General features: G+C 51.4%; 6 protein-coding genes across 6 annotated transcripts; 2 read left to right on the forward strand and 4 right to left on the reverse strand.

Moving 5' to 3' along the window:
* Positions 1 to 177: 177 nt before the first annotated feature.
* ACET3X_002578 (uncharacterized protein) lies at positions 178 to 3,936 on the reverse strand (the record flags this gene model as incomplete). Its single annotated transcript, XM_069449336.1, has 1 exon — positions 178 to 3,936. The coding sequence occupies one exon, from the start codon at positions 3,934 to 3,936 to the stop codon at positions 178 to 180; it is 3,759 nt and encodes a 1,252-aa protein (XP_069309125.1).
* Positions 3,937 to 4,377: 441 nt separating this feature from the next.
* On the forward strand, positions 4,378 to 6,426 carry ACET3X_002579 (uncharacterized protein; the record flags this gene model as incomplete). The annotated part of the gene is made up of 2 exons (XM_069449337.1): positions 4,378 to 4,627; positions 4,688 to 6,426. 2 exons carry the CDS (start codon positions 4,378 to 4,380, stop codon positions 6,424 to 6,426), a joined length of 1,989 nt encoding a protein of 662 aa, XP_069309126.1.
* A 292-nt stretch (positions 6,427 to 6,718) lies between these two features.
* ACET3X_002580 (uncharacterized protein) lies at positions 6,719 to 9,675 on the reverse strand (the record flags this gene model as incomplete). The annotated part of the gene is made up of 5 exons (XM_069449338.1): positions 6,719 to 7,438; positions 7,504 to 7,601; positions 7,786 to 7,879; positions 7,937 to 8,985; positions 9,033 to 9,675. The coding sequence occupies 5 exons, from the start codon at positions 9,673 to 9,675 to the stop codon at positions 6,719 to 6,721; spliced, it is 2,604 nt and encodes an 867-aa protein (XP_069309127.1).
* A 1,138-nt stretch (positions 9,676 to 10,813) lies between these two features.
* On the reverse strand, positions 10,814 to 15,061 carry ACET3X_002581 (uncharacterized protein; the record flags this gene model as incomplete). Its single annotated transcript, XM_069449339.1, has 1 exon — positions 10,814 to 15,061. One exon carries the CDS (start codon positions 15,059 to 15,061, stop codon positions 10,814 to 10,816), a length of 4,248 nt encoding a protein of 1,415 aa, XP_069309128.1.
* Positions 15,062 to 15,402: 341 nt separating this feature from the next.
* Positions 15,403 to 20,016, reverse strand: ACET3X_002582 (uncharacterized protein; the record flags this gene model as incomplete). The annotated part of the gene is made up of 6 exons (XM_069449340.1): positions 15,403 to 15,739; positions 15,802 to 17,052; positions 17,176 to 17,820; positions 18,330 to 18,666; positions 18,725 to 19,601; positions 19,651 to 20,016. 6 exons carry the CDS (start codon positions 20,014 to 20,016, stop codon positions 15,403 to 15,405), a joined length of 3,813 nt encoding a protein of 1,270 aa, XP_069309129.1.
* A 2,192-nt stretch (positions 20,017 to 22,208) lies between these two features.
* Positions 22,209 to 24,026, forward strand: ACET3X_002583 (uncharacterized protein; the record flags this gene model as incomplete). Its single annotated transcript, XM_069449341.1, has 1 exon — positions 22,209 to 24,026. One exon carries the CDS (start codon positions 22,209 to 22,211, stop codon positions 24,024 to 24,026), a length of 1,818 nt encoding a protein of 605 aa, XP_069309130.1.
* Positions 24,027 to 26,511: the final 2,485 nt, after the last annotated feature.

Consider the following 26,511-nt stretch of genomic DNA (forward strand, 5'->3'; position numbering starts at 1 on the left):
ATCAAAATACCAGGTGAAGCTCCCAAACACCCTCAAAATACTCCAGATGCAACGGTTACAACCCATTCCTTGCCGAGGTTGAGGCTCCTCGACAAGCCGAGATTGCGTTGTCTAGTGCTCTCGACCCTTTGATACTTTCACACCCTGCATGAGTGGATCCTGGTGCCTAGTCCAAGACTATGCATCCAGTCGAGCCCGCTTCTCCTCGCGCGTCTCGCCAAATGCTTCGCCTCTCTTCTTGGACTTCTTAGACTTCTTGCTATTCTGTACAGGCTCTGTGTACACGGGTGTACTGACGCGAGAGCCGCCAAGCGCGGGAGTGGGTAGCGAAGTGTCAGTAAGAGCAGGTGGAGAGTTGACATCATCGTCGTCGTCGATAGGCTGAGCGAGGCGGCTGTTGGCCTTGATATCGATCGAGTTGGCCTTGGCATATTCGCTTTCCTGTTTGCCGTTCGCATCGGCCTCGTTCAGCTGACGCTGCATCTCCTCACGCTCTTGTAGCCAGATATCATGTTGATCCTTGTACTCCTTTTCCTTGTTCTTCACCCACTCTTTCTGTTCCTCACTCTCATCAACACAAGTAGGACACTTGATGTAGAAGCCGCCAGTCGTGGACTCCTCGCCCATCAACTCAAATTCAGGAAGGTTTTCGCCAACGAGTTCGGTCTGGTCCCAGTCGAGGCAATCCTCACAAAAGCCTTGTGGGCACCAACGACAACGGAACATGAGGCCTCCAGCATCCGAAGTCGATTTCCCACAATCCGCACAGTTGTGCTGAGAGCAGTGGAAGCCACTGAAACCCTTTACCTTGGCCTTGTACTCGGGATCAAGACAGTCGAGATGATAAGCACGAGGGCAACCATTGCACTCGACCATGTGCCCAGCATCCGCATCATCGAAACAGCTTAGGCAATGCTCCTCGTGGGCAAATTGGCGCCGCTTTTCACGTACCGGCTCAGCAAGACGAGGATCCTTACCAGCGTACGTCGGAACAGCCTCCCAGTCGCCGCAGTCCATGGACTCCTTGTTGATCGCAAAGCCGTCTACCATGACGGTGGTGTTCTTACCCTTGCGGCGATCTTCGCGCGTGATGGTGTCTGGAAGAATATTGGCAGCCGAGGTGTTAGCCTTCCAAGTTGTGTCAAGCTGGCGTTGATGACGCTTGCCTTCAAATACGGCGCATTCGACACGTTCCATGGTAGAAAGCCATTTATCCTCATCAACCTCCGAGTGTGTTGCTGTTTCGGTCAAGTCGGCAGGCTTGTCGCGACACTTGGCCATCATGGTCTCTAGGTCCCAAGACAACATCTCTTTGACGTCGATCTCCGGATGTGACAGTGTCTGGGCGCCTCGTCGTACAAGTGTCTTTAGTTGTGTAGTATCCATTTGGGGTGAGTCTTCGGTAAGAGACGATTGTCCGGCCTTTTTGCTAATAGTCGACTGCTTGCCATGGACACTCTGCATAGACTCTGTGATCTTTGCCGACAAGTAAAGCTTCTTGCGGATGCGACCCATCATTTGCTCTTCGACCGTGCCTTGGGTGCAGAGCTTGTATATAGTCACCTTCTTTGTCTGCCCAATACGATGAGCTCGAGCTTCAGCTTGAAGTGTAATCTGCGGGTTCCAGTCTTCGTCGAGGAAAATGACATCCTGGGCGCTCGTGAGATTGATACCCAGGCCACCTGCCCGTGTAGAGAGAAGCATGACCTTGTACTCTGAGTCCTTTTGGTTGAAGAGGCGAATATCCAGGTTGCGGCGGGCGCGAGCTGTGCTGCCGTCCAGGCGAAGGGACTTGAAGCGCTCTCCGTGGTTGCTGATGAGCGACAAGAGATCTTCGCAGTAGTCAAGCGTGCGAGTAAAGCCAGAAAAGATGAGGACCTTTTTGCCCTCATCGAAGACGGTGTGCCTGAGGAGTTTCTCCAGAAGAATGAACTTGCCGGATGCACGGATGATGTGGTCGCTGAGGTAGTAAGGATCAGGCGCGACACCTGGGAGCAGATATGGGTGTGAACAACACTTGCGCAACTGCATGATGAGGTTCATGAGCTTTTTCCAAGCGCCCTTGTTGGCGTCGGGGTCACTCTGCTCCTTCGCCACAGCTTCTCGCAGTATCTGTGTGGTTTCCTCCCAATCACTTGCGGCATCTCCAGAGCTGATGGCCTTCTCTACTTTTTCCATCCTTTGCAGCAGCTTGTTTTCTTCGATGTCTTGTTCAATGGCCGCCTTCTCCTTCTCCTTGCCATCGGCGAAAAGCTCATCGAGCATGCCATTGTCGATTCGTGTCAACAGACGAGTGTACCAGAATTTCTGCATGGGCGTCAAGGGTACGTAAAGCAGTATCTCTTCCTTGGGAGGAAGCCCAAGATTGACTGAAGGCGAGTCTTTCATGCGACGCAGCATGATGAGTTCGAGCAAGCGACGGGCGTCTGTCATGGTCTGCTTGTTTGCTTTGCCCTTGCTTAGGTCGAAGGATTCCTTGAATAGCGTCTCAGTCTTGTCATCGAAGACGTTTGGGTATAGCCATGTCAGAAGCGACCACATCTCGACCAGGTTGTTCTGAAGTGGTGTTCCGGTCAGAATGAGACGATACTCGGCGCTGATGCTCTTGAGTGAAGTAGAGATCTGGGTGACGCTGCTCTTGATCTTGTGTCCCTCATCTAAAACGACGTAGCGCCAGGCAAAAGAGTGCTTGAACCATGACTGCTCGGCCTGGAAGGTCTCGTAGGTGGTGACGACAATCTTGTATGCGTCGGATCCGTGGTTGCTGGAGGAGAGCTTGGACGCCTTTCGGCCAGCCTTGCGCGACGCCTTCTTGTCTCTGGCACGTGAGGTCTCGTTCCCCTTCATGTCCTCCAGGCCAGCTGCGACGCGCTTCAAACGGGTCCGTTCCGTTACGGCGCCGTGAAAGCGCATGACTTTCAGCTGCGGCACCCACTTCTGGGCCTCGGTGACCCACGAGTTGAGGACACTGAGAGGGCAGATGACGAGGTATGGTCGAAGCTCTTCTGATGTCACGCCGCTCTTCTCGTCTAGCTCTTCAAGGTACTGGAAGAGGGACAGGGTCTGCAGCGTCTTTCCCAGACCCATCTCGTCGCCGAGTATGCCGGAGACACCATTGTTGTACAGGTGCACGAGGTATGACAGGCCTGACAGTTGGTATGGCTTCATGACAGCGGTGACACCCTTGGGCTGCTCCGAGAGCTCTTCGTATTCGACAATGGGCTGCGCATTGCCCTCGGCGACCAGCTTCGCGACGTGGTTGTTCTTGGGCAGTAGCGGGAGGAAGAGATGTTTGTTGGCGACCAGGAAACTGTTCGCCTTGGCCTTTGTCTTCTTGGCAATCTCGTCGCGCAGACGGGCACGAGCGGTGTCGAGGTTGGGAGGCGGTCGGGCAGCCTTTCGGCGAGGTGGTGACGGCGTGGACATGGTGTCCGACTCGAGGATGGCAGTCTTCCTGTCACGCCCACTCCGCCGCAGACCCTCTGTGTGCTGGCGCTCCTTTCTGTGCTTCTCCATCTTCAGCTCTTCGGTGTAAGCAGAGATCCTGGCACTGCTCTTGCGGTTCGGGCGGGCGGACGGGGCGAGTTCGTCTTCGCTAGTTCCCGCGTCGGCGTCTGCTGCTCTTGAGGTGGAGGCACGAGTGCTCCTGGTCGCCTTGACGGCGGGCTTGTAGTCGGGCGTGGACGGGGAGGCTTCGTTTGCGGATGAATCGGAAGCGATGTAGTTTGGCGTCGGCTGCGGTCGCAGGCTCCGTTTGTTGTCGCTTGTCTCGTCTTGCTTGGCCCCCTGCTGCGAGGACATGCGTCTTCTCTTTGTTGCCGACTGGGCTGAAGGCTGAGATCCGAACTGCGCGAGGAGGTCCTGCAGCTGGCCGCCTCGTCTCTTGGGGGTGACGGGCTGAGGAGACCCCAGGGTGATGACGGATTGCCGGGCCATTGCGACAGAGTGTGCGGTGCCCTGTAGGCGAGTGTTCTCCGCAGTGAATCAGAGGTGGGTGCCGGGAAAGGTAGGGCGAAGTACTGGTGAATGGCAAACTAAGAAACGCGCTGTTGGAAAGTTGTTGGAGATGTAAGAAGACAGCAGTCTAGAAGACGGGGAAAAAAAAGTCGATATGATGCAAGCAACGGTGAAGAGGAAAGCAAACGATTCAGGGCGTCCAAAAGGGGGACATTGAGACGACTGCGTGTCTTTGACGGTGAAGTGAGACCTTGGGGCGGCGGCGGCGGTACGTCAATCTCGGCGGACGCGTCGTAGCGCGACTTGCAGCGTAATGGCCGCCTTTCCGGAACCATTCCGAGCTATCAGCTCGCCAAACGCCTGTCAAGTCAACCCTCGGACGTGACATTTGTCGCAGCCGGCGCAAACTCGTCGCACACCATGGCCCAACAGCCCATGACGCCCTTCTTCCCCATCTTCGCCTCAAAGTCGGACGGCCAGCACATTGTCAACCTCAAGGGCCGGCCGCTGCGAAATGGCCCGACCGAGGAGCAGCTCAACACGACGCCCAACGACCAGGGCCAGCGCGACTTCTACCGCCTCATAGACAAGGACGACCCCAAACACCAGGACTGGCGCAAGAAACTCGGCGGCATGCTCCTGCGCGAGATCGGAGGCAAGCAGCAAGAGGGTAAGGGAAAGAGCGAGGCGCACCCACTTCACCCACTACCGCCGACTGACATGTGACCAGACAAGTGGCAGCAGTGCATTCTGTGGGAGCTGCCGGAAAACTACGTTCTCTACGAGCACATCAAGACAAAGGCCGACGGCCAGCTCAAGACGGTCAAGAACCACTCGGGCGGCGGCCACGACAGACAGGATGCTTACCTCTACGGGTACCCAAAGGGCCCCAAGAAGCGCTTCAGGAGCCCCGTCGAATTCTTCCCCCACCTCCTGTGGCTGTGCACCGACGAGAACAGCGACATGGCCAATTGCACGTGCAAAATGTGCTCGCCCGCCGGGGACGTCGAGAAGCCCCAAGTCAAGCTCGAAGCCAAGCAAGAACAGCCCGTGGCCATCAAGCGCGAGAACAGCTCCAGCGGGGCGGCACCAAACACCAACGTCGTCGGCCGCAATCCCATAGTGCAAATCCCCGCTCGGAGGTCCTCAACGGGTGCGCCCATTCCGAGTCCCATCATCAAGCCCTCTACGCCAGTCTCTGCCCCCAAGCCTGCACCTGCCCCCAGTGCTCCCCAGATCAGAGCCCCGCCCACCCTGCAGTCGACCCCTCTCCCTCAGCCACGATCCTTCGAGCAGCAAGTCGACTTGTCATACAACAAATTCCTCTGCCGGACTGGAGAGGTCGTGTGGTTCTACAGACCCAAGACGTCCGCCTGGGGTCTGGGCCTCGTGGTGCGGAGATGGGCTGTCAAGGAACAACCCATGAGCAGATCATATCTGATCCAACCACTATCCCACCCCTTCGAGTCGCCCCCACAGGAAGTCGTTCACACAGATGAGCACGTCAAGCCTTGGCTCGCGTGGTCTGCACCCAGCTGCACCTTCCCCTTTCTGCAGCAGAACCCGCAATTCGAATATGCCAACACTGACTGGAGAGCACTCATAAACGGACAAGGCGGGGAGGGCATCGCATCCGTGGATGCGTCTATCCTCGCGGCAAAGGCCATTGACACCACATATACCCTCTTCGAGCCTCTGAAAACATCAAAGGACGACAAAGGAAACGAACTTCGGCAATACAACGGCATGTACCTCGGTGCTGAGAAGATCTGGAAAGGCGAGGCCGTCCGCCTGCGCATAGGCGCTACGGGAACTGACCTGATGGTCGTCACGGACATTATTGAGCAAGTCTATGCCAACCCACCGCCCAACCAGCCCAAGAGCAAAGTCATCGCAGTCGGCGACATCTACAGCTACGCTACTCTGGATGCGCCAGACGCTAACCTGCCTCCAAAACCGCCTCAGCAGAACACCAACATTCCCTCGCGCATGGTGCATGACATGGTATGGCGAAACCGCATGCTCGTGCCCATCACCCGCACGGCGGCGTGGTGGAAGCTCATCCAGCCGTCATACAAGATTGACATCGACGACATCAAAGGTCGATGGTATGAGACAAGTCTCATCTTCCAGGATCCTTTTGCTAAAGCTGTAAAGAACGGCGAGGGCGGTAATGGCATCTGGATGAACTCGCGCGGCGACGCAACGGGCAAGGGCAAGGGATCAAGCGTGGCGCAACCCGACCGCATTGGTGCCTTTGGCGCTTCTGTCCCCAAGGGAACACGCATCGTCGAGGGCCTCGAACCTCCGAGTCAACCAATTGGTCAACAGCAGCACGAGGGAATCGACATGAACATGGGTACGGGTACCATGGCGGATCCCTTTTCCATTGATGAATTCATGAACGTCGATCATCTGGGCGACGATGCTGGTATGGAGTACGGTGGCAACAACAACTTTACATTTTAGCACACAGGGGACATGGCATTGGTGGCGCATGGCACGGCGTACTTTGCAAAACATCATGGGATATCCATCTATTCAAAAGCCTTTTATCGGATTTGGTGTACTTGATCTTTATTCTTTCTATCAACATGGGAGATACCCAAGTCGTTGTTCGACTATGTCACGTCTGCGAGCTTGGTGGACAGAGACAGACGTTGTGTATAATACAGTCTATTTAGGGGAGCTATACTTTATCTGCTCCTACAAATGTGTTCTATATACAACAAAATTCTTCTAGCAACATCAATGTCTACATCTACCTGTAATCATCATCTTGCAATGCTGATGATATCCCCAACCCAGAGTGTTCAGGTTCCTCTGTTTGGAGTGAAAACCCCTGATCCGAGTGTGCACGATGATAGCCCTGCCGGTTCTGCACTGCATCCTGCAAATTCGGCCACGTCTGTGCATTACCACGCACCGGTTCTGGCTCTAAGCAAGGAGTCTCTGAGCTTCTGCGCTCTTCGCCGCTCATAGCGCCGTCTGCTTCGTTCTGCTGATACACCTGCGACGGCCTCTGTATAAGGGGTGTAGAAGAGTCGCCGCTTGTGCGGGGCCAACTAGGCAAGTCAAGTGGATCAAGGGAGGCGTCGCTCTCATTGCGTGTCCGGCGCGGCGTAATCGCAGGTGGAAACAACGAGTGGGCCATTGCTGGAGTTTCAAAGACCGCATTGGACGCTCCGTCGTTCTCGTAGGGTGTCAGTTCGATCGATGGCGCCGCACGGAAATGGCCTCTTTCTGACGGGAAAGTCTGGCGAGGAACATCTGGATCCCATGTGTGATGCCTCGTCCACATGAGCGTTTCTTTTCGCTTCTTGATTAGACCGACCGCAAGCGCAAGCTTTTCTAGTTGGGCCAACGAAGCACGAGACGTGTAGCGAGCAAAGAGCGTCCAGGACCGGTACGCCCGTGTCATCCTTAGTCCTTTCATGGCGTCGTCGTAATCTTCCGTCGATAGAAAGGATTGCTGACACCACTACCAGACGTGAAGATGCAAAGTCAGTGTGTGTCTCACATACATTTCGTCCAGTCACGACTTACCTCGACAGTAATGTAGAACATGGACAGACTCATCACTGTCGCTGTCAAGACAGTTCCGGAGATCCAGCACCAGGCGACCCAAAGGCTATTTGACTGATCTATGAAGCTGTTAACACGGACAACACTGTCTTTGATTTAGTGTATGTAAGAGTAAAGAAGCAAAGGTGTCAGCCTTTTCTTTACCTCTTAGGGGAGTAGTGGTAAAGTAAGAACGTACTATCGATATGTTAACTATTATTGACAACATCTTTTATTGGTGACGGCTACTTTACCCGTGCTGACTGAAATCAAGGTAACCACCTCCCCAGGACCAATTACTGGTCATGCATTCGCAAGTCTTGTACCAACCAAAGACCTGCGCCATGACAATATAGATCTACAGACTATCAGTCAGGGGTCCAGCTGATGTGAGGTTGACGGAACTACGACTTACCAGCCATATGGTGTTGAACGTCTCCACCGGCCTGAAAAAGAAGAGCTCCCACCTCCTTTTGATAGGCATGTCACGGAGACCAGCTCTCTTCCTCTCCAGGGCAACCTGAATCCTTTCCCTGGTGGCGCCTCTGTTCGCCCACGGCATAATGAGAACCATGGAGACTATGCAATGAATCAGAAAGCTGCTCGTGGCGTCGGCCATTCGCGAAGCTCTTCGCTTTAGTCTTTTCCACCTCTCTTGTGCATTGTCCTCCCAATTATTAAAGGTGGCATGGCTATGTAGACGAGATCCCACTCTACTCAGCCACGGTGCACACAGCGCATCAAATTCGTACGGCGAAAGGATCATCCAGACAGTCATCTCGACAATAAGCAGCCCCAGGGCGACAGCGAAGAAGATGGTGTACCCTCCGCTGCGGCAGCCCAAACCAACAGTAGGTGTGAAGTAACTCAAGATGAAAGCGCCTCCGCAACTTCCAGCCACGATAATGATGGCACTTAGCACCTGCCAAAACTCTCGGACATCAAACCAAACCAAACCCTCTTCGTTGACAGGCCCCAACACAAGACTTGCGCGTGCTTCCCGCTCGTTAGCCAGCCAATTACGGCCTTTTCTTCCGATGTAGCAGTCTTCTACATCGGAAAGAATTGCATGTGCAGCGCCATAATGCCACCGAACTCGCGCCTGACCAGCGAAGTCTACAAAGAATTCTTCCATGTGCTCGCCCTTGCTCGCCACACTTTCGATGCGGCACTTCAGCTCATGGTAGTCTGGCTGATCTCTAAAGGTCTGGATGAACTCGTCGCGATGGTGCTTGTCGCGTAATGCGTGACGGACGTGGTCGACCAAGGTGCTGAGCCTTTTGCGGATTGCTTCTGCTGCTATGGGATTGCGATCAACGATAGAACCCATGATGAGAATTGGGAACCAGGCCAGCAGACATCCCAATGCCAGATCATGGGCAGTTGAGTTGTTTCCCAGGTTACCGAAAGCTTCCTGTATGGAAAGCGCGAATGCAAACAGAAACCACATGATGGACACAAAGACTGAACACCAGTTAGCGGCTGCGGCAACGCTGAACAAGAGTACATACCCGGAACAGTCCCTCTTCTTCTCATCTCACGCACCTCCCGGGCCAGTATGCGTCTCATTTGACGGAGCGTCTTGTCGGTATCTGTTAATACCAAGTCTTTACTAAAGAGCGTGATGCGCAACAGGCCCTCGGCCTCTTTCTGGAGGTCTTTCGACATGACCGTAGGTTTTAGCGTGTACTGGTTCATGACTAGCAAAAGATACATCGAGTCTCTCATGCTCCCAAAGTCGGTTTTGCGATGGGGCGTCTCGTTGTACTTGACAGCCATGTCGACCATCATGGCAGCCTTGGCAGACACTTTGATATTCCATAGGACGTAGGATATCGATGCGATGGGCGAACCAACCCATCGTGTGATGGCCAACAACGTTCGTCGAGTTGCGTTGCTCTCAAAGGGTGCCTGCAAGAGAACACCAATGACTGGGAGGATCCACGTGGTGATTACACCTGAAACGTCTTTCCACGGGTAGTAATGCGCACCTGTGCCACAAACCTGCAGGCACCCTTCACGAGATATCTGCGTCAAGTTGTTATAATCGATGCCGATGATCTTACCTTGCCAGCCCCATGTTTTGCGGAGCAACTCTCCCGCCGTGGAGTTTTCTGAGAATCGATTGGCGCACTCGGTGAAGTTGACAGTCATGTCGACCAAAAGGTGTGCAGGGCAGAACTCGCCGTGCAACTGTGAGACTGGGTGTGCCTCGGCTTTAACAAGCAGTAGCTGGGTTGCAACACCATGGGAGGCGCTCTGATGCAGATCCCGAGCCTCATTGTCTACCGGTGAGCTTTTTGAGCACCAGCATCAGCTCAGGCACCACTACCTCACCTTTCCGCAACCGGGTGCTCTGTCTAGCCTTGCCCGTGTCGGCCGCGTTATGATTGAACAAGACGAGCCGCTCCAAGATATTGGTGGCTGCCGAGCTTGAGCCGGTATAGAACATTGCCTGATTCAATTGACCGCATCAAGTACGTCTTCGTGGTAGCTGCTTCCGACAAGAGGGCCTGCGGCTCCCGCCTGGTTGCAAACAATTCTGATATCGCATACAGCGAGCATACTGATGATAGGACGAACAAGGCAAGCAGGCAAGAGATAAGACTGACGTGAAGACATGACAGAGTCGTTGGGTGGGTGTGGGCGGGTTATTGTTCGCAACGAGTCGCGCTATTTCGCGGCGGCAACCGCGCACCGCAAAGCCCGCTTGTCCCTCCACATGTCTTCCCCGCCGCTTAGGTCGACCTCGGTTTGTTGTCAATACTTTCTTACTCAGCGAACCCGATGGACATAACATGTCGCTACAGGAGCTCAACATGCTGTTGAGATGATGGTCGTCTATATTCAGTACAACAAGGCTCATGGGCGAAGTAGTCAAGCTCATAAACATACATGGGGTATCATTCCCCTTCTTACAAAGTTTTACCACGGAAACGTTCCCAGTATCCGGCCCTGCCAAAACACCAAGCAATGCAAAAGTCGACAAGAAACCCACAATGACGCCGAACGCAAAGGCAGCATGACGCATATGCACCCATTAATAACTCTTCCTCTTCCTTCCTGCCTTCTGTCCAGGTTTTCGTCTCCGCCCCTCTCTCTTCGAACTGCCGGGGTGATCTTCCCTCCACCACACCCATGGACTGACGGGAAGATTCCAGCCGTATTCTGCCACGAGTCTGTGTTTCAAAGCGATTTCGCGAATCTTCTGTGTTGCTGCAATAGGCACCGAGGTGCGTTCATCTGGCGCGAAGAACTCGCGTTCAGCATCGCCTCGAAGCGCCGGGCTGAGTCAGGAGAAGAAGTATTTGGATTCGCGGAGACGAGATATGTCCCAACCGCCTTTCTGCGGAACGGGCGGAAAGCTGAGCGGGATCCATACATAGATTGTGCTTGCGTCGGTGGCGGCGCGGGCCGCCGTCTTCTTCTTCTTGGCTACACCGCCGCTTTGCGGGTCCTTTGCAAGATCTTGGGCCTCGTCTTCCACAATATCCATCGTTGATTCAGTCGTCGTGATGGCATCATCTTCATCGCCTAATGCCTCATCCATGATCTGCGTCTCCCTATCTGCAGACTGTTTGACTTTGGACTCGCCAAGCAGGTTGAGTCTAAACGAGTAAATGGCCTTGGGGTCTTGGTTCGCAAGCCAGATGCTGGTTGGCGTGACCATCTCCTCGCCCTGCTTCCTCTCCTCTGCATTTTCACTCTTCAGCAGTTCCTGCCGCTTAGCCTCCAAAGCAACTTCCTCGAATGAGGCATGCCCGTGTCGCGCACTAGCTGTGCTTCCGGCAGGGCCCTCCCTCAAGCGACGCTCATGTCTCCATAGCGTAATCTTCTGACTGACTTCTGCTGAGGCAAAGAGAACCGCTCGGTACATGGCACCTGCATATCGCGCAGAGAACTCGGCAGCAAGACGCTCGATAATATCGTCGCTGTGCATGCGTACGAATGCGTCGCGAAGAATGACATTCAGATTGGGAATGTCAGAAGCGTGTGTCCAGAAGCTGTCGTGGACAGCGGCGAAGTCGAGCCCCATCTCGCTGGCCTTCAATGCCGAAAGCAGCATATGGCTCGCATCGAGAGAGTGGATAAAGTTGGGCGGAAATGCTTGAAGCTGTTTGCGTTTGTCAACCTCATCGTGCTGAGACTTCCTTGACACTGTAATGTCCTGGACCTTGGTCTTGATCTTTTGAATGCTTTCTTTTCTATAAGGCTGCACAATTGGCATCTGGAGTGGCGTGGTCCAAATGATGCTAGTCTGGAAGTTCTCCATGCCTTTGTTGAGCTTGTTGAGCTGGGTTGCAGAGACCTTTTTCGGTGCCACATACTTTGGGTCATAAAACCCCTTGACAGGGTCCAATCCTTCGAAGCGAGTTTTGATCCTTTTGATTTGCTCGGCAGTAATTGATGTTGTTATGCGGTCACCACATTCACCAAGCCAGTATTGAATCTCCTGAGCACCATTGAAGATTTTGCCCAGCGCATCGAAGATCTTGTACGCAACATATAAAGCGACGGCACCAAGTCCCGGGACCGTATCCGTAGGCTCGAAATTAGGGAACAGATTGCGAAGCTCGTCTTGAACTTGTTGTTTCGCGCCCATAAAGGTGACTCCGTAGACATTAGTCATGACTGTTCGCTTGACGACTTTTCGCGTAATGTGACCGTTGATAAAGGACGCGGCTGCAAGGCCTTCGGCGGCGTCTTTTGCGACCATTTCTTTTACGAGTTCAGCAACACCGGTGTAAATATCCTGTGGCCTATCCGACGGTTCGAGGTTGACCTGCCGGGCACCAGCATAATCACCACCGAGGGCTGCGTAGTGCTGAAGTCCATTACAGGTTCCATCCTGGTGAACCGGTAACTGTGACATGAATCGAGTCGGATCGGGTGAGTCGAAAGCTTTCTTCAACTCCATGCAACAGGCCAGACATTGCCAAGGATCTTCTGCCTTGGTCCACCACCGTTTGCCGTCGAGTGGGTTCGTCGCGGAATCGTAGATATCGTCCATGTGATCCATTGTGAATTGTTCACGTTCGCGTAGGCTGGCCTTGTCGAAACCGTAGAGATTGGCTAAATGAATCTTCAGCCATTGTAAACCCACAGTGCCGAGCTCTTTGCCGTGCGCAAATTTGAGAAGTCCTCTTGAGAAATCAGACCCGATATGATTGAGAATAGGTGGAATCGGATATGCACGGCCTCGGAAGTCGACGCTGTGAGGGAAGAACATTTTCTTTTCATGCAGATATGCTCGCGCTGTCTCCAACTGGAAATTTTGGTAGCATCGCTGCGAATGGAGACCGCCAATGTAGTTCTCGTATTCCTTGAGCGCTTTGCCCCATTTTGCTCGTTCCTGGAATGACGCATTCGCTGGGGGCTCTTGGGGGCGCTTGGAGCTCGTGATGGAGTCTTCACCAACAAGAGCCCCAATGCTCTCTCCCGCGTTCCAAGCACGAGCCATGACTTCAAAGACGGGGGCATTGATCTGCCAAGGTACTCGGCCAAGCACGTCAAGGCCAGCCATGACCTTGGACATGTCACCGTTCTCTATGGCGGATTGAGCATAAGCTTTCTGTGCTTTGTCGCCAGCCTTTTGACGAACGACCTTTTGCGGGATGGTGTAGTATCCGCCGTCTTCGTAACTAGACCATGGTTTGGGTTCGACTACCATTGGCAGCCTGACAGTGTGGATGCCATGAACAGAATCGGTTCGCAGCTTGTTTGTGAGCTCGTGGTGGGGCACAAGATAGCCAAGCTTCTTGCCCTGACGATAACCGATTGCGTGGTGGAAGGCAGCCATACTGCGAGATACCTTGTTACCTGTCCTTGGGTCATTTGCGGTGACGGTAAGAGTTGCCGATGAGAGCAAAAGTTCCAGGCAGAGGGCTCCAAGCCTTGTTCGGACGGCTAGTGGTATGTCGGCCTTTTCGAGTGAGTGCCACGTCTTCGGGGGTGATGGCTCGGAAGGCTCCTCTCGAGTCTCCTTTGAAAGTTTGTTGAGCAAATCCATTCGAGTTTGCTTGCGCTGCTTTCTCAGGAAAGCGTCTAGCCGAGTCTGCTTTTCAGCATTGAGGTAATCCTGAATGTCGGTACCAATGGCAATGGACAAGGCTGATATCTTGTAGGCAGAGTTGTCTTCATTCTTGCCCCTGACAGCGGCCTGGGTAGCCCGAGCAACGGTAATGGCTGCCAGCTTCTCGGGCTTGCACCTCTCCAGCCAGACACCGTAAGTGATGGCTTCGTCACGCGACTTTGACTTTTCAGGGTCGGACAAGACGTCCTTTGCGTTTTCGATACGCTGTTTGAACAGCGGTACGAGGGCCGAGTACCAGCCGTACATGATGGCCTGAACAGGCTTGCTGTTCATGACGCCATAGATGCCTACCTCTTGCAGTTTCTCGTCCTCGGCTTTCCATCTCTCGACTGCGGCCTCGATGCCATCCTGTTCCATCTGTAGTTGCCGTGCATATGCGTAGGCCTGGTCCTTCTCTTCCTGGGTTCCCTGCATGTTGTGCGGGTACGGCACGCGGGCCTCGTCTTCGAAAACAGAAAGAGCTTGTTTCAGCGAATCCAGACCCATGCCCTTTTGCTTGACAGGCTTGATGCTCTGTGCTGGGTGGGACACGAGGCCGTGGTCGATAAGGTTCTTGCGACCCGAGGGCGTGCTGACATGGAGATGCTGAACATGATCGACAGGCGGAGGCTCGTCGAAGGATTCTGGTTGCAGGCGGATCAACAGATCCCACTCCTCATCGGTAAACTCTGGCGAGGCGTTGATTTGGTCGAGGATGTGTTCGCCAGTTCTGCGTGCCATTGCGATGTAGTCTCGTACGGCGGCCTCGTTGTCGCCGTCTTGCAGAAAGTTCATGGCGGATCGGATCAGCGAAACAAATGTCTGCGCGTTTGGTTGGACGCCTTTGGCCACCATTTTCTTCTGGTACCAGGCCTGAACCTTCTTCATGCTCTCGGCGCCCGAGTCGAGTTGGCCGTGTTCGAGCAGCGTCTGCAAGTAGACATTGTGTGCGTCGATGAGTTCTGGCGCATCCTGCGTGTAGACGGTGGCAAGGCGGTCGATGATGATGGCGGCCCGATCCAGACGGCCCACGCGCAGACAGGCGTACAGATTCTGGTGCAGCTCCACGGGGTCGCCGCCGAGGCCGTTGATGGTACGCACCAAGGGCGACGCGGCCAGCGAGTCACGGACAACGAGGGGACTCTGGGGGTCCCACTGCGGAAGGCGAGCGAGGTCGGGCGGCTGGGATTGGCGCCCAAACGCCTGCGCAAAGGGATCAAAGGACAGCGCAGAGGGCAGCGGGGGCTGCAGTTCGGCGGATGTGGCGAGGGAGCGTGTCTCGTGCCGTATCGACAGTGACGAGGGCCGTTGCCGCTGCCGCTGCCGTCGGCTCGAGTCGTGTGTGTTTGTCGATGTCCACCGTGACAACGCGGGGCAGAGCCATGGCAGCGTCAGTTGGTCTGAAAGCGTCGTGGGCGTCCTGAATGCATCTCTGCGGAGTTTCCGCCCGGCTGCTCGCGAGAGCATGGTCGTGAAAAGCGTGTGGTGCAAAGTCTATGGAGGGGTAACGGAACAAACAAGAAGAAGAAATAAAGAAATAAATAAAAATAAAACTCGAAAAGCAAGACTTGTCAACGCCAGAAGACCGTGAGAGGGACCCAGACGATGTGTGGCGGGCAGGTAGTCGCCTCGTGGTTGAACATGTTGCATGGAAATTTTGGCCGACCAAAATGCATGCACCATGCCCAGCGTCATCACCAAAGAGGCATCGCTGGCCTTGGCAGCCTTTTTTCGCCTGATTACATAACACTGTACTTTTACACCGTGACGCCGACAAACATGGCAATACAGTACACTTGGTCTCTGCGCTATGCCTCATCCACGACAATAGTGGGCTTGCTAATCGTCCTCTCCCTCGTCGACGTCGCCACACCAGGCAGTGCTTCCCCGATCAACTTCTCTAGCTCATCGTCAATCGGCGCGCCAAACATGTCCACCTCTCTGCTTTCGTCTTCCACCCACTCACTCTCGTCTTCCTCTCCGAAACAGAACAAGTCGCTTGCTTCACCCGCGACAACCTTCTTATGCTTGCCTTTGGGTATTTTGCAGCCGCCTACCTCCATGCGGAACATGTCTGCGTATTCTCTTGCCACAGTGGATATGTTTGCTGGGGCAATCTGCTGCCCGTCATAGAGAAGCTGGGGTCTAAATGTACGTGCTTCAAGTCAGCCTGTGTCTCGCATGCGCTTCGTGCGGGGAAAACTTACAGGTGAGGAATCTCGGGAAGGTCGCCATCGAAAGGTAGCGCCTGGTGCAGTGGCACTGTGCCTGGAATGACGGGTGGTTCGGGGGTTCGGGGCGGCTTAGGTGGCGTTTCGGCGCGCAGGAATGGCGCGTCTGTGTCCTGCGGCATGTTTGGTGTTTCTTGACCGTCCTTGGGCGGTACTACAGAGAATTCCTCGGGGGCATGGTACAACTCGTTATGGATTGTGACCAATGCATTGAACGTCGTCGCAGGATAAAGCAGCGAATAACCCCGCGCGCGCATGAATTCAAGCATGTACTCGGTCCATGCGGGCAGCGTCTCGGATACCAACTTCCCCCGAGATGCTGTTTTGGCCGATTGCTGATGCTTCACCACACGGTTACCAAGGAACGAATGCAGTTCCGCCCACTTGTCTCCAAACAACAGTGTCGCATGGCTGTTTGGAGCCTGCCACAGAAAAGGTACGCTCTTGACGCCTTGATGCAGCTTCTTGTATCGGTCAGTGTGCATGTCGCCTGTCGACGGAAGCTCCAACTTGGTCTTGCCATCCAGGAGCAGTGTTGGCAACTCTAGGCTTATGCCCATGAGATTTTCATTGTCCTCTGTGCCGTACGTTGAGTACTTGTACTCCAACAAGGCGTATTTGACAAAGTGGAAATACTGTGGCGATAGCTGCGCCTGCGGTGAGAGCAGTAATACATGTGAACTGATGGTATTGGTGGGGTAAAACAACTCCAGGAAGCGAATCGCAGAGTCCTCTTGGTTGTGGCGGTGGTTTGGGATGCGGCGTCTGATACTGATCCCGCTCCCTGCCATTGCGTTGTCACCATGTAGGGGCCATTTGAAGCTCTCAATGTGCTCTTTTACCGAAATGTCAAGCTCGGCTGGTAGCTCCATGGTGATACGAGGCGGTCTCAGCCCACTGTAATCAGCGTCTTTGATCGACTTCAGTAACCGCAAAACACTGGACGAGTCTGGTGGCACTTGGATGAGAATGTCTACGGTAGGATCGTGCCAGTGCCTGAGCGAGCCAGCGTCGAGTCGTGAGACCCAGGCGAAGTCATCCAATTTGTCCTTTGGCACTTCAATAAGCGGCATTTTAAGCACACCAGCCTTGGTCCGCATGCCTCGGACAAAGAATTGGTCTTCTGAGATGGAATCGTCGATGATGGCTGCTTGAGGATGAAGAAAGCTGTTAATGTGCTGCATAGCACCCATCACGGCCGTCTCAGCGCGTACATCGGTGCTATACCTGCAGGCAACATTCCAGTTAGCCATGGCCGTCCATACACAAGTTTTGAAGCGTGGAGCTGCTCATGCGACTGCAGTATACTCCAGAGGTGCTGGGGAGGCGAGAACGGTCTGATGTACATACTCCATATAATCCGGTCGCGCATCGTGCCATACGGCAGGGCACTTGGCCTTGTCTATTCCGTTCATCTCTAGCAGATGCTCGACTGGTATATCTTCCCTGCCCATGAAAGCGGCGTGTACATGGTTCCTGTTCCAATGCGACATTTCGCATACCATGGGCAAGAGCGTCGATGCACTCTGCAAGCTCGACATTGCGAACAGGATGTTTTTGTTCTTCTTCTCATAGCCATCCGTTGTCGAGGCGGATGAGCGCAGTGAGCCGGCGAGGCGGAAGAAGCGTATCTGTCCGTCGTAGGTGCGAGGCGTTGCCTCTCCCCGTCTTGGCTTCTGTACGCCCGGTGGCGCTCCCGTGGGTTCGTCGTCGCCGTCTGCGCTGGGCTTCTGATATGCGGATGTGATTGGCCGTCGTCGATATCGTGCTTCGTCCGACTCTTGGTAGTCGTCGGAGCCGCTGAGGAAGCAGTAGTATAGCAGGCACAGGCCCACTATCGCAAGCAGTATCCGTCGCCGTCGCCAGCGGAATGCGTGGCTCCAACCCGACCCGCCGGCATGTCGCGCGGGTTTGTATCGGTGGTCATCGTCCTTCTTGCCCAACTCTTCATCGCCCGGAACTATCGCCTTCCGATACATGCTGCCGCGACCGAAGCTATCGGGAAGCCACTTCTTGTCTGTAGCGCGTCTCTTCGCTATCATTCAGCGTGCTCGGTCATGACGATGTAGGGGGGGGGGAAAGGGTCGCGTGCGGTTCTACGTGCGAACGGTGTGGGACATGGGCGGGCTGCTGCGTCTTACTCTGCCAGGAACAAGGATAATGTGCAGGGCTTCAACTAGGTCAAACAAGGCAAGGAAACAACACGATACAAGCTTCAACGAAGGGCCAAGCGCGTGCGTCCAGGGCAATGCAAGAGGACATGTTGGAGGTGCCATACCTACCCTCGAGTGTCCTTCTGGGAAACACACATCCCTGCAACGCATCATCCCGCTCGCCTGTGGCTGGCTGCCGACGCCTCCGGTCATCCCTCACAACCACCACCACCCCACCCCCACCCTGACCTCGTCCCCGTTGCTCGGTTTTGCGCACGCCAAATGCCGTTCAGATTGTTCAGATTACCCGATACCCCCACGCTGCATTAATCTACAAACACCGCCGCTCACGCCTTCTCAAACTCAGCCAATCGCTCATCTGCTGCTTTAAGAGCCTCACGCAGAACCTGCTCGTTTCTGGGTCTGAAGAGAATCTCATAAGGCCGGCACATCGTCACCAAACTGGTAGGGTCTGCGCTGCCCCTGACAGGATGCACGTCCACCTCCGATTTCTGCACTAGCTCAAAGCTGTTCAGGGTCCGTAGGAAGACGAGATACAGCTCGCGGTTGGCCAGCAATGAGCCTGCACACATTCTGTAGCCCAAGCCGTACGTGTGCAGCGGGGCGTCGGGCTGCTCCAGCCAACGCTCCGGACGGAACTCGTCTGGGTCTCTCCATACTTTGGGATCTACTCCGCAATCAGCATCGCCATCTATAGTGCAGCGGAACCATAGAGGATGACGTACCCATATTACACGCCCATGCGTTCAGATATACCGTACTACCAGCGGGGATGAGTTTGCCCTCATACATGATATCCTTGACTGTCGCACGTGGAAGTGCTAGACGTAGTACAGTGTAGTACCGCAAGCACTCTCTAACCAGTGCGACAATGTATTCACACTTCTGGTCATCATACGCATCGGCCAGCGGCTCGTCCTCCGAGTAGTGCTTTCGGATCTCCTTGATAGCCTTTTCCTGGATGTCCGGTCTTTGAGCCAGCAGCGCTACACTCCACTGAACGAGCGTAGTGATGGTGTCTAGACCGCCAGACAACATTGTCAGGCTGATCGACGTCAACTCCTCCTTGCTCAACGCAGCTTCCTTGTCCTGGATGATGTTTGCCTGGATACACGTCTTGTGAGTACCCTTCTCCATTCGCTCATCCAAATCGCGATTCAGCTTCGTTAGGTAGACATCTCGTCTGTTGCGGTGCTCTTTCGCAGACTTGGTGCCGAAGCTGAAGGGGTTGAGTCTCAAGATTGGAATGTAGTCCTGCAAGTTTCCAGTCGTGCTACGAAACTTTGAAATGGCGGCTTCGACCTCGCAGATTTCGTGAAACATCGGATCGTGTCGACTGCTCATCCGTGTTCCCCAATTGAGGGTCAGAGCGAGCGAAAGCGAAAGGCGCTCAATCATGGGCATAGGGTTTACACCAACAGTACCAGCGTGACCCGACTCAAACCCGTCTTTTATGAATTCCTTCGTTTCAAGATCGAGATGGTCAATGTACGTCGCGATCGAGGGCTTGTTGAGTGCCGAGGCAGCACCTTTCCTTCTACGCTTGAGCGAATCGTTGAATGGCGAAGTCCCGATCGTTGTACCGGCCGTATTTGAGAGCACCTGCTATCAGTCAGCGACGTTACCGGGGCGCTTTTCTTGTCCAGCTCACCTTGTGGAAAGTCCAGAATACAGGTCTGGAACTCAGCGCCTGGCTGTTTCCACCAAAGATCTTCTTCGCGGCTTCCGCGCTGTTGACCACAATCACCGGCTCGTTTCCAAGCTGTATCTGGTAGACCGCGCCAAAAGTCTTGCTCCATTCGCGATACTTTTCGGCCGCGTTAACCTTGATGTCTGCAATATTGCCCACCAAGGGCCAGTTTGTCGGTCCCGGAAAACCCTTGATTCGTCGCGAGTATCGCACATATTCGTTTCCAATGACATATGCTATGGGCATGAGTATCGATAACAAAAACAGCGAGCGAACCGGGTGATCCTGAAACTGTGACGATAGCAGTGGTAGGATGACAGAAATCATGGTGTTCGCTAGTGGCTCTTTGCGACGCTTGTCGAAAACAACAAGATGAACGAAAGGTTGCTGTGAGCCGCAAATCAGATTTAGACCTTCGTTATCGAACGGCTGGTCATTTATTAGTCTACTATTTCTCATCCATGGTGGCCTCCCCAGACTTTGCGTGAAGCGTGGCCGGCTCATGCGGGGAAGTCGCGCCGTTCGTTGGGGACCGCGGAATTAGGTTGCAAAAAGTGCGGAACAAGAGCGCGGAATCAGTGTCGCCTTTAGCGGCTTGCTAAACCTATGACATACACGTTTCAACTCGAGAAACAAGTTTCAGAGCGATTGACGTGCGAATGTAACGGTCACCCTCAAGAGATGTTTGTTGTAGGATGCGCTTCCGTTGTGGAGTATTCTACTCATACATTAACCCGTCGGATCACTCAAAGGTCACTGGCTCCTATGATCGCCAATTTGCCAATAATGTCGACCCTTTTTTACGAAGATACAATGAAAGAAATGATTCTTGTGTCAGAATACCGGTTCATTTCTTGGGGCGACGAGGCCTTCCTACGACTAAGAGACTATAGCAAACTAGATGACAAGAGCGATTTAGGCGTTATCAACTTCGAGCTTTGGCCAATCTGGAAGGGTTCCAGCGACATCAGTGCAAGTATTCAAACGATTCAAGTCCAACCCGACGTGCACTAAAATCAGGGAGACTTCCAGAACTCTTGGAAGTCAGGCCATGATGCGTTAATGTCAGTGGAATATCGGGTTGGAAATTAAGTATTGTACAACTTCCGGCAGTAGAGTGCGATAGATGACCTGTTGAGAGTATCCATGTGTCAGCGATGTTCGTAAGTCAAGACGACTCTGGTGATGCTACACATTAACGGATGCGTATTCTTAATCAACGCGCGCTATCGTATATAATGAGGCCGGACGCTACTAGGACGGCAGGTAACAGTGGCCAAGTTTGACATTGACATGGATAAGCCTAGTGTGCCGAATCATTTCAGCTGTTTTGGGACGCCAGACAATCAGAGGAGCAGATCCGCTCTCAAATCGGGTTTCGTTGTAAGTATGTCTTCTTCTTTCAATGCACACTCATTGAGACGCGCAATGGCTTTTCAGATTACACTGCGAGGTTGAGAAAGATACAGATAATATTTACTACCTAGGTATTATGCGGAAATAAAAAAATATTGTTGACAGTACAAGTGTTACTTAGTTAGACTGAGCATGATCTGGACATGCCTCGACAAACTTTACAGCCCAACCTTAATGACACTAGTGGCAAAGATATAACGCGACAATTTCTATGAAGCTCTATGAAGCACGTCGCGCTTCAATTTCAAGCACTAACTTCCACGAACCACATGCTCTTCTCTTGTTCGTGGTCCCTGGTCACTCACTATGCCTTTGAAATATCAGTGACCCCATGCGACCTGTTCTCGTGCAAATGCAACAGGTGAATGCCAGCGTAGTAAGTATGGCGACGTAATCATCAACAATGCTTGGTGCTACTAAGCCACTTCTAAGCCTGTAAAAGTCTAGAATTGTTTCATGCCATCTTGAGGCTATGGAAAAGTGGAGATAGCAGATGAAAAGTCACACGCACATCGCAGATATTAAGAATCACAGAATAGAGGTAGGTACTATGGCTCCATGGCAGCGAATCATGGACGCTCTGTTATCAAGTCTGGAAAGTGGCATCGCCGCTGCAAATCGGGGCCCACAACACGTGAGTAATGCGTTACCGGGCGGAGCTGATGTTCAAACACGTACTTGAGCCGCACATGGTACATGCAACAAACGTGGTGGGGGTTTGTAGGCTGCCATCGCGAACGCATTCCATGCCACCAGTGACTCCACGAGCTTCCAACGCATAGGCTGATCACAAGACATCATGAGTGCCATTAGGATCAATGACTATCTTGAGCGACGGGCCGATGCAGCGGTTGTCGTGGGCGTTCGTTGAACATTTAGGAGACTGCCCTTCACGATAGATGTAAGCACTTGATAGGGAGACTCTATAACTTCCGCCTTCTTCACGCTTCCTCGAATCACATTCTCCAGCATATCAACACCAATACTCCCTCCGTTACCTCATTCTTCAAACCTTACAATACAAGTAACGCATTGAGTCTACAGGAAGCATCAGCAGTTACATGAAGGAACCTCCGCGGCAGGCGGAGCCATCACTTCGTCAAATGGAGCACGATCCCGGTGATGTGTTTATCAAGGGGCATTCCTACACCGCATCAAGTGTGGACGACAATCACAGCTACTTCGAGGAAGCCACATACAGTCCCAGAGACCTGGGTCCCTCGCATGGCCACCATGAGTCTTGCGGCCAGCACTACGGGAATGCAAACGACTTTAGCCAATCCCATACGCCGAACATCGGATTCGGTGCGGAAGGAATCGACTCGTATCATCCACGTACTTCGATGCAGACACCAGACAACACTTACACCGACAACAACCTCCAGCTTCAACGTGGCGCCGATAACTACATAGGACTGATGAGTCCAGGTTATCGAAAAGGCGAAGTCAGAAAGGAAGATTCTCCCTATGCATATATGATGCACCACCGGTCTATCTCTGCGGAAGTTCCCTCGCTCGCGCCTATGCCATTGTCCAGAAACAGCAGCGCACCGCCGCAGGCGGCAGGTCAGCATTATGGACCGTTCCGTGGTTACTTCCAAAACTCTGAGGAAGCAAAAGAATATCGTCGTAAGAAAATGCGGTTCAATCGTGAACCGTGGAGAGACCCTGCTAATGATCCAACAATCGAGCTTGTCGAGCGTAATCGTAGCATTAATGTAGAGCGCATCTACAACGCCATGATCTGCGGGGACTATGCCAGAGACAACACTGGATCCACCGCACTCAAGAGATGGGTTGAAGAACCACACTATCAGTCGGATTTAGTGGAAGCTTACGCTCATAAGTTGTTCGATTGTTTAATTGAGCAGGTCAAGATGGGCTTTCGCGGGTGGCAGCAGAATGACTACGTCAACGACGAACGCAAGGGCGAGGATGAAGACAAGGACGTCGACTGCGCCGGCCGCTTGGACAATATTGTCGAAGCCCTCCGACTAGAGAAGACGATTTGCGAGAACGTCATGTGCTCAGCTTGGCAAATTCGCATGTTTGTCAACGCGCCCAAGGCATACTCTAAGCGCAAGGACCAGAACCGGGTGGGCAATAGCAAGAGGCCGAACGCCAAGGGTAACTGTGTAGTGGGAGACAATCCGCGGGCATCGAAGAGGTCTCGGACCGTCGCCGCTTCACGGAGAAGACACACACGAAACCACTCGTCAGCAGCTTCAGAGATGCCATTGTTTCATGGTACCACACCGCAACAGGCCTTCGAACCGGTGGGGCTGCCGTACCTGACATCGCAAACGGCGCAGCGCATTGCCTCGAGCCCTCCGCCTACTTTTCTGGCACCTCCGGCACCGTCGATGCATCCCTCACCTCGATCACTCGATGCCCACCGCATATCTGCGGCGTCGCCGGCCACACTCTCACTTCGGGAGCAGCCACATAATTCTCACTCGCAGCACATGTCGCAGAAGCTGTCTGTCTCGCAAGGCAGGCAGTCGCCCTTCCTATCTCCATCAAAGCCACTGAACTGCTGCACAATGTCTGCCACGCTTGACGAGTCGAAGCCAACGAACATGAACATGGCCTCATGCCTTCGCCCCTGGGGCTATAATTCATCTCCAAATGTAGCTACATCTAGAAATTTTGCACAACCGGAGCAAATTGGTGTGTCGGAGTTCCCAGGGATCGAGCACTGGCAACAAAATGTGCAACCGTTCTCCACACATGACGCAGTCAGCAATGCGAATCTTTTCGCGCAACATCCCGAGATGGGCGTTTGTCTTGCCGACATGGAGCTTTCACCGACGTACGCCGTAGACGATGCTGCGGGTGAAGACGTCTTCGGTTTCTGGCAGCACCAAGACGAGGTGCTAAAACTGCCAGATACCCCAAGCTACCGCCGGAACCAGTCTTGAGGTGAGGCTCAAGAACTGTCATTGGACCCAGCGACCGTACATACTGGTATTTACAAACGCTAGGAATTGCGTTTGGACTTGTAATGTGCTTCCTAATTCTTCTTCCACCGCAGTACGTTGACCACCTGGATAGTGTGGCGACTGGCACTAACCACGTTCTGTTCGGTATACGTTGACGCGGTATATGATGGTGGTTATTTTTACGTATGTATGCGATTCTCAGTCGAAGTTCATCTGGTAATGGAGTCGGGGGAGCTTCAGCGGCGTTGAGTATGACGCGTAGATTTTGATGGAGCGGACGTCATCCAAGGAGGCGTAGAAGATCTATTCTTATATTGTAACTTATTGTTAGCATGTACTGAAATGAACTCGATATATGGTAGTATGGCTGTGTTAGTGTCGAGAGTATGCGAAGGGGACGCGTCGCGCCAGGATGCAACTCATCTGACCAAGGTCGCGCCCAGACATGGCATGGTCTAACCCAAATAGGCAATTTCTCTTATATAGTATGCTAAGACTATACTATATTATCTTAAAAAACTAAAATTAAAGAAGAATTAATTTAGAATTAATTTACTCTTTATACAGGAATAACTCTTTAATAATAGAAGATTTAAAAATGTTACACGGGGTTTTACTATACTTCTCTAAGCTTAGTCTATACTAAGGTAAGTTAGGCTTAGGCGATAGTCTATAAGGTAGGATATAGAATAATTAGGTAGAAAAGAGTTATTATTATAACTAAGAGATAATTACTACTAATTCTATAAATAATAGAATAACTAGTTAATAATCTATATAAGAGATAAACTATTTAAGTTAACTATAATAAGTGTAATAATAAAACCCTTCTATCTTTATACCTTTATTACCTTATCTATTACTATTATAGCTATCCTATTAGTTATAACCTTCTATAGGATAGTTATAATAGTTAATATCCTATATAGGCCTACTATCTTATCCTTAGTAAGATAGCTCCTCTTAGTAAGATATCTATTACGTAATTAATACCCTACACTAATTATTACCTTCTAATGTAGTTACCTAATAGTCTCTTACTATATAACCTACGTTAAGGAGAGATCCTTCTTATTACCTTATAATATTATCCCCCCTCTTAGGTGTATTATCTTAATACCCTAGATTATTATTTTCTTATGCCTAGTCTAGTAGTAGTAGTAGAGGTTTAGGTATTCCTATAGTATTATATCCCCTCTTCTTTCTTTTCCTTACTTCTTCTAACTACACCTAAGGTTTAATTACTATTATAACTATATATAAAACTTAACTACTAAGCGCTATACTTATATAACTTAAGTATAAGAGTAAGGTCTTAAGATAATATTTTATTATAAACGTTATAAGGAAAAGAACCTTTATTATTTTATAAATACTATAACTAGTTATTATATAGGCTATATTTTAGTAAAAGCTAAGTATAGCTTATTTATTTTAGAGGAGGAGTAAGAGAAAGTTTAGTAAGAAAAGTATAAGAAGAAGCTTAAGATTATATATATAGAAGAGCGCTAGGCTCTAGTAATAATAGAGACTACCTATCTCTACTAAGAGCTCCTAGAGGTTAAGGTATAAGAGTACTTATATACTAATTAAGATCTTACTATCTTAAATTTATAAGATTATATAAAAGAGTAAGCTAAGGGGAACTCTACCCCTAGTATAGGCTTTCTAATAACTAAACTATTACTACCTAGACTATTAACTAACTTAGGCTAGTTATAGGATAATACTTCTTTTAATCCTTTTACTAAATTCTTTTCTTCTTTTAAGGACTTAGTCCTCCCTTCTCTAAGTATCTCTAATAGTACTTATATACTTATAATTTATAGTTTATTAAATTTTCTTTTAGTTCCTAAGTATTTTAGCTCTCTAGCTATCCTAGCTACTTAACTAAGTATTTCTACTAATAACTAATTTTCTAAAAGTCCCTAATTTCCTTAACTTTATACTTATTATCTTTAAGCTTTATATTAGTAGCTAGCTTAGTATCTAGAGGTACTCTTTCTAAGAGTTTCTTATAAAAGATAAGGTAGATATATATACCTAGTAGGAGTTAGAGTTTATAGTTTACTTTACTTATTTCTTTTAGAACCTTAAATAGTCCTACTTAGAGGTTATCTAGTTTCTTACTTAGTTACTTAGTTTTTAAGTTTTATTATAATAAAAAAACTTTATCTTTTTTCTTAAAGGTTAGTCCCTTAATCTTTTACTTATTAGTTACCTTAGCTATTATAAAGTTCCTATAAGCTATATTCTTACTTTATTCTATATATAGTTCTTATATTAAGTAGGCTTTATTATCTATACTTACTATAATACTTTCTATATCCTTTTTAGCTTTAGCCTTTATAGACTTTTTTTTTTATTATTATAGTAAATTTAGAGACTTTTTTTAAGATAAAGCGCTAACTAGGTAACTATAAGCTTATACCTATATTTAGTACTACTAGTACGTATATAGTAT

Source organism: Alternaria dauci, chromosome 2, assembly GCF_042100115.1.
Source record: "Alternaria dauci strain A2016 chromosome 2, whole genome shotgun sequence".
Taxonomy (NCBI): Eukaryota; Fungi; Ascomycota; class Dothideomycetes; order Pleosporales; family Pleosporaceae; genus Alternaria; species Alternaria dauci.